We start from the raw sequence: 6,297 nt of genomic DNA, 5'->3' as shown, positions 1-6,297 counted from the left end.
TTTAGGAACCTGTGCTTCTGCCTCAGCCACGGCTCTGGGCAGTGTGTGCAGACATGCGTGCCCTTTCCAAAGACCACCACTGCCCACCCCAATTCTCATACCTCCCTCGCAGAGGTCTGGAGCTCTGTTTTCTCATTGTGTTTCCCAAAAACATCACTACAGCAACATATTGGGTCAACCCACCACTGTATGTCCATGGGGTGCAAAGGGAGGGCTTGATACCCCCAAGCATCTTCTTGATGCTTTGCCCAATACATGAGACAGGAATATTTGAGACTCCCCCTCCTTCCCTTGGACCTCACGGGGTCATGGCAGTGCTGTCAGTCCTACCTGTCCCACCAGCATTCCGTAATTTCCCAGTCTGTTGGGAAAAGGAACGACAGCTTGTGAAGCAATGAAGGGAATTTGTCCACTTTGCCACTTGCCTCTTTGTTTATCTCCTCAACCTCCTCATCTGCCATCCACTGTAAAGAAGAGTTTTGCTTGTTTCTAAAATCCTACTCCTGACATAGCAAACCAATGCGTTTTTTTCACAAGCTGAAGCACCCACTTCATGCCTGACAGCCAATTTCTGGCAGCTGGTTTGCCAGACACAGAAGTCCATGCCCTCTGTGCTCAGACATAGTTGAATTCCCTCTGTTTATTCCCCATTGTTTCAGCTTGCTGCTCGCACAGAAGCAGTAAAAAATTAAGCACCCTCCTGACTTGATTTCATTAATGATTCTTGTCTTGAAAAAGAAAAAAAAAAAAACACACGTGCAGTCCTCATATGCCTCAGGAGTGGCAATTCTGGGAGACAAGCAGAAATATTAAGAGTGCTGTATAAAGCTCTGGTGAAACTTCCTCTGGTCCATCCTATAGACAACGGGTCCACCACGTGCATGAGAAAAAACAAACAAACAAACAAGCAAACAAACAAAACAAAACAAAAAAAAAAACAAAGAAAGAAGAAAAAAGAAAGAAAATTATGAGATTTATTTATTTTCAGATATAGAAAAATGTTACAAAGTAATAAGAGATGTGAAGACATCACACACAATTAGACACAAGCAGACCTGATACGCTGAATCTTAAGACAGGGAGATGTGATTCTGTTTATAACCACATCAGGAAGGTGACTTCAAGGGAAAATGTTATTAAAATGAAGCCATTTGGGGCAAAGAATGAGTAGGTCTGAGGTCTCCACAGAGGCATCGGAAGAAGGCTGAAAACATCAGTGGGGTTCAGGAATTCAGTGCTGGTAGCAGCAGTGAGCACACAGCCTCACTGTTTTCAAGACATAGTTGGGTGTTGAAAGGGATTTGGGATGCAGTCTCCCATAATAAGGTGGCACAATGCACAGTGGTCTTCCTTCTAGTCCCATCTAGTGACTTCATCTTCAAGGTTTCTTAAAAATTCATGGCAAAGGTCTGAATTATAAGATGCAGATAATAATTGAGCTTTGAACCACGCAAGGAGAAAATCTGGGAGGACAGAGGTGTTACCATTCTGCAGATTTTATGGACAGCGAGGGGGAATATCCACAATCCTTTCAATCCCAGTTCCTCCAGTTGCAGCCCTACAATTCCCATCCCAGTGAGGACAGAAGCTCTGACCCACTCCTCCATAAAAAGAGGAGGGTCCATTGCCTCCCAGTTCCGTGCAGCCTTGCTACGCTAGCAGTGCCTTGTGGCTGGGGAGAGGACAGTCTGTCACAACACCATGGCCAAGAGCCACGGGGCATCAGCAAATCTGCACGGTTTACAGTGTTGTGGGTCATGGAAACCCACCTCTCTCCTCCTCCAATCCTGTGTCCTGCCCGGGTGCAGCCCACCAGCTGGCACCAGGCAGGCAAGCACAGGGTGTTTTGGCTCCTCAGGTCAGCTAACATGGTTTGGTCATCGTTCAGGTCAGGCATCTTCGAATGTGTGGGGTTGCAACATCTTCATACATCACCAATCTCTATAGTGATAGGGCAATGAACTCTCTGTTCTACAGACAACCACTCCTCCACCCCCTAACTGTCCGCACTGCTCAATCCCAGAGCCTTTATAAGCACGGGGAGTAACCATCTTCTGCCTCATTCATCAGCTTCCGTCCATCCTCAGGTATCTTCACGCCTGCAAAGACTATCCCCAGCTGGCAATCATGAGAATCCTTTTCTTCCTTGTCGCTCTTCTCTTCTTCATCTTTCAGGCTGCTCCAGGTAAGAGACAAAAAAGCTCTGCTCTTGGGCTCTGAGTGGACTTGCAGAGTCCACTTCCCCAGTTGTAGCCCTAATCTTTAACTTATTGAGTCAAGGTCCTTGATAGTCTTGCTGGTGGTCTCTTTCTAGCCCTATCCATCCCGTGTCCAGCTGTCTGATGGCATGATAGCAAAAAGATGTTCCTCTTGTGTATTCAGGCAGCTCTGTAGGCTGATACTTAAGACCCAGCAATGTGTCTCACACTGTAATATGAGAGTTTTCTCTTCTCACATTCACACCTGCACATTCTCAGTGTGTTTTCTAGATTAGCAGGCCTGTACTTTTGGAAAGAAAAAAAGAAGCAGAAAAAAAAATTAGTTGGGACTGTGGGGCTTTGCCTGAACTCTACTGAAGATGTGCATTAAATGGGTTTGGAGCATATGCATTATTCCAGACTGTTATGGGGTCTTCAGAGAAATTTAATCTTTCCCCACTGTTTTCAGCAGACTCAAATTTGTACTTACTTTCCTAGACCAGCAAATGCCAGTCTACTCAGCGAAGGGATGTAGAATTGCTTAGACCAAGAGCAAGCACTTGTAGGAGATCCATTTAAAGCATATAAAAAGAACACACGTTGAATTTCTGCCTGAACATCCCAGCTGGAACAAGTAATGTTTAACCTGGAAACTCTCTGAACCCACTCTTGGGGCTAGAACTTTATCTGGGATAAGCCCAGGCAGCTGCCCAGATGAAGATGGAGCTGCAGAGTTTGACAATACCTGGGCATTTGGTTCTTCAGTTCTGAACATATTGAGCATGGTAAAATCAGCATAGCACCTAGCTAAAACCATACACAACACTAGTGAGAATAGTCACTGGCTTTAGTTTATAGTATATACAGAACTGCATCACAAATCCTTAGCAAAAAAATAAAATAAAATAAAATAAAATAAAATAAAATAAAATAAAATAAAATAAAATAAAATAAAATAAAATAAAATAAAATAAAATAAAATAAAATAAAATAAAATAAAATAATAATAATAAAAAAAATCTTACTTGGCAACCTTTCCTGTAAGCATGCAGAAAGCTATTGAAAGCAGCAGATAATGATAATGAATCATAAATATGCTTTGCATTTGCTGAAAAAGCCTGAAAAGGTCAAATTAATACATTTTAATTTGAATAACATCACATTTTGGGGGTAATATGAGATTCATTTCAAGGTTGTTTTTTTGTTTGTTTTGTTTTTGTTTTTATTTTCTTTCTGTGTTTCCTATGTTTTTTTCACATACTGTAGTATTCCTGTGTGTAACTGGAAAGACAAGCACATGTCTCCAGGAGAAATGCTAAAGAAGCTAGAAGTTATGTGCCATTGCTAATCAAGTAGACTGTTTCTCCAGACATTACAGCCCACTATTCTAGCTAGTTTGCATTTTATATGGATGTAAAGACCTCAGTTACCCCAATCACAAACCTGCAAGCGCTATGTCATGATATCACATACTATGCCTGGTTAATTTGATGCTGCAACTCTCCTTATCCTGAAACTTGACAAATGAACATGAATTTTCCCTTGATTTTTTTTCAGCTTACAGCCAAGAAGATGCTGACACCGTAGCATGCCGGCAAAGCCATGGCTCCTGCTCTTTTATTGCATGCTCTGGTCCTCTGGTTGACATTGGGACCTGCCGCAATGGGAAGCTGAAATGCTGCAAATGGTAAGATGAATTCCTCCAGTGCAATGCTCATGCAAGTACAAATAGATTTACTGGGCTTTTCATTCCCTTTGGCATGCAGGACACCATCTCCTGCTTCTTATGCCCTCCAAAAAAGTTAAAAAAACAAACAAACAAACAAAAAACAACTCTAATTACTGGGCTTTTGGCTGATAACAGAAAAATGGAGCTTTGTGGAATTAAACAGAATATTTGTTGTTCAGGCAGCACATAGATCTGTGGAGCTGATAATGAATTAGCCTTTCTCAACCCTTAGGAAACTTAGTTTCAAAGGAATATCCTGTCCTGCCTCTTTCATCTTTGAAGCCAATGGGCATTCTATATTATTCGGGCTCTGGTGCACCAAACGGCTTCATGTTTCAGAGATGAAATAAAACACAACCAAAGTGAATGTCACATTTCCTGTAGGTAGCTAGAGAAGCAGCAAAGAAAAATGCCAGTCTGCTTTCTCTGAAAAAGCCACAGGGAGAATTTGGTGATGAGCAGGGAAGGAGCTGGAGTTTGCCAGAGCTGGCTGTCTTTGCAGCAAGAGGGCTGTTTTCTCCATGATTTTTTTGCTTTATTGGGTAAAAGGGCCAGATATTAGATGAAATTAGACTGTAGGAGATCTTCCACTCTGTAGAAGTACAATGTTTTTTCCTCTGCACCTTTAGAAAGCTTCTGCACCTATAGGAGCTGTGACATACGGAGCGATGCTGTAATAAGTCATAGTCTAACTCTGCAGTTGGTGGCATTTCATATCAAAGGAGCTGTAACAGATCCACATGCTTTTGGATATTATAAATCTGTTGTTGCTGTAGCTTTTGCTTTGTTTAAGTAATTTTATTTTTAATTATTTGCCTTAATATTCAATTGAATCGGCTTTCTGTGAAACATCTTGTTGAAGGATACAATAGAAGTGAGAGGCCTTATCACACATCTGAGGGGATGGAAGAAAGGGAAAGGATCAACTGCTCTTTATTCATAAATTAGTTTTACTCTTAAGACATATGCCTGTCAGGCGTTTTGGGTCAGCAGCAGCTGCAGCCAGCAAACTGTGGTGTGTGCTGAGTGGGAACATCCACACCCTCCATTTTGTCTGGTTGGTCTTAACGGCCCTTCTACTCAGCACTGGGGAGGCAGCACCTGGAGTGCTGGGACCAGTCCTGGGCCCCCAGCACCAAGACACCTCGGCCCAGTGGGGGACCCCCAGGGTGCTGCCGTGCCTGGAGCCCCCATGACATGAGGAGAGGCTGCGAGAGCTGGGTGCTGGGCCTGGAGCAGAGGAGGCTCCGGGGGAGCTCCCCCATGGCCGTCAGTACCCGCAGGGAGGTGCAGAGAGGCCAGAGCCGGGCTCTGCTCAGCGGTGCCCAGGGCCAGGCCCAGAGGCCCCGGGCCCAGCCTGGAGCCCCGGCGGCTCCCCCTGCCCCTCAGGCAGCACTGCTGGGCCCAGGGGTGCCCCAAGAGGGGACAGGGGCACCCAGGGGTGCGCCCAGACTCAGCCGTGCTGTGATTCTGTGAGCACAGAGCAGAGGTCCAGATCCCAAGGATCTCCTGTTGTCAAACCTCATGCGTTGCCATATTTCTACACCAGCCTGAAATGGGAAAGCATCATTTACTTGTTTGGACAGATACAGGCAGAATAGCTAAGCACTTCATTTCTCTTTGCAGGACACCTAGTTCCTAAATTTACACCTCACTGAAGAGGCGGACAAGAGCTCTGGGAACCTAAGACATCTCCAGTTTTTTGACATCAATGGATCCCTGCCTTGGTGCAAACCTGAGGAGCCTTTCCCATGGGGTGAAGACTCCTGGGAGCATGAGAAGATGTGAGGAGGAGTTCTTGTAGCCCTGATAGAGATTTGCAGCTTCAATTCTAATAAAAGCAAGACACTGTGAAACCACATTGCTGACATTTGCTCATGTATGTCAGGGTGGTTTTTGTTATTATTGTCTAAAAAAAAATCAACTTGTAAATGAAGCTTATTTAACTAAATTAAGTTAATTCAAGTACATGTGTCATTGAGTCCTGTTAAATCATCCTGCAGAGTGTCTGGGTTGCAGAAGCCTGTGTGTGGCAACACATATGTCAGTAAATCATAAACCAAGGTGGGGTTCAGAAGTTATCCAGTTCTCCATCACCTGCCAGCCCAGTGAGAAAAGCTGGAAACGGCAATGCAGAGAAGCCCTAGCATGGCAGAAGGCCAGCTTCTTAAGGTCTTAAAACTGCCTCGCCACATCTATCTGATTCTGCTCCTGTTACCTTTATTTGGTCTAGACGAGCATCACATTAATGGGATCCTAAAGAGCCAAACTATTTAGCACAGGGCTGTGCTCTCTGGATGCATGTCCATCATCCTGGGGTCTCAGCACCTGCTGTTATGAGGTATAGAAGCGTGCCTTGCTTCCCCTTCC

The 6,297-nt window shown here is 44.3% G+C and overlaps 1 protein-coding gene across 2 annotated transcripts; it reads left to right on the top strand.

Moving 5' to 3' along the window:
- Positions 1-2,024: 2,024 nt before the first annotated feature.
- Positions 2,025-5,788, top strand: LOC137854907 (gallinacin-9). 2 transcript variants are annotated; one of them, XM_068678879.1, is made up of 3 exons: positions 2,025-2,185; positions 3,756-3,885; positions 5,554-5,788. In XM_068678879.1, the coding sequence occupies exons 1-3, from the start codon at positions 2,128-2,130 to the stop codon at positions 5,567-5,569; spliced, it is 204 nt and encodes a 67-aa protein (XP_068534980.1). In that variant the 5' UTR covers positions 2,025-2,127; the 3' UTR covers positions 5,570-5,788. The 2 variants fall into 2 exon arrangements, with proteins under 2 accessions (XP_068534980.1, XP_068534981.1); XM_068678880.1 differs by lacking the exon at positions 5,554-5,788 and having other exon boundaries at positions 3,756-3,889.
- Positions 5,789-6,297: the final 509 nt, after the last annotated feature.

Source organism: Anas acuta, chromosome 3 (genome assembly GCF_963932015.1).
Source record: "Anas acuta chromosome 3, bAnaAcu1.1, whole genome shotgun sequence".
Taxonomy (NCBI): Eukaryota; Metazoa; Chordata; class Aves; order Anseriformes; family Anatidae; genus Anas; species Anas acuta.
The sequence above is the reverse complement of the archived record's forward strand: the minus strand, read 5'-3'. Positions and strand labels throughout refer to the sequence as shown.

What these genes read in the sequence shown, in the direction of transcription:
- LOC137854907 (XM_068678879.1), top strand. Translation starts at nt 2,128, where the DNA reads ATGAGAATCCTTTTCTTCCTTGTCGCTCTTCTCTTCTTCATCTTTCAG. An exon ending in CATCTTTCAGGCTGCTCCAG is followed by an intron (nt 2,186 to 3,755) that starts GTAAGAGACAAA and finishes ATTTTTTTTCAG; the next exon opens with CTTACAGCCAAGAAGATGCT.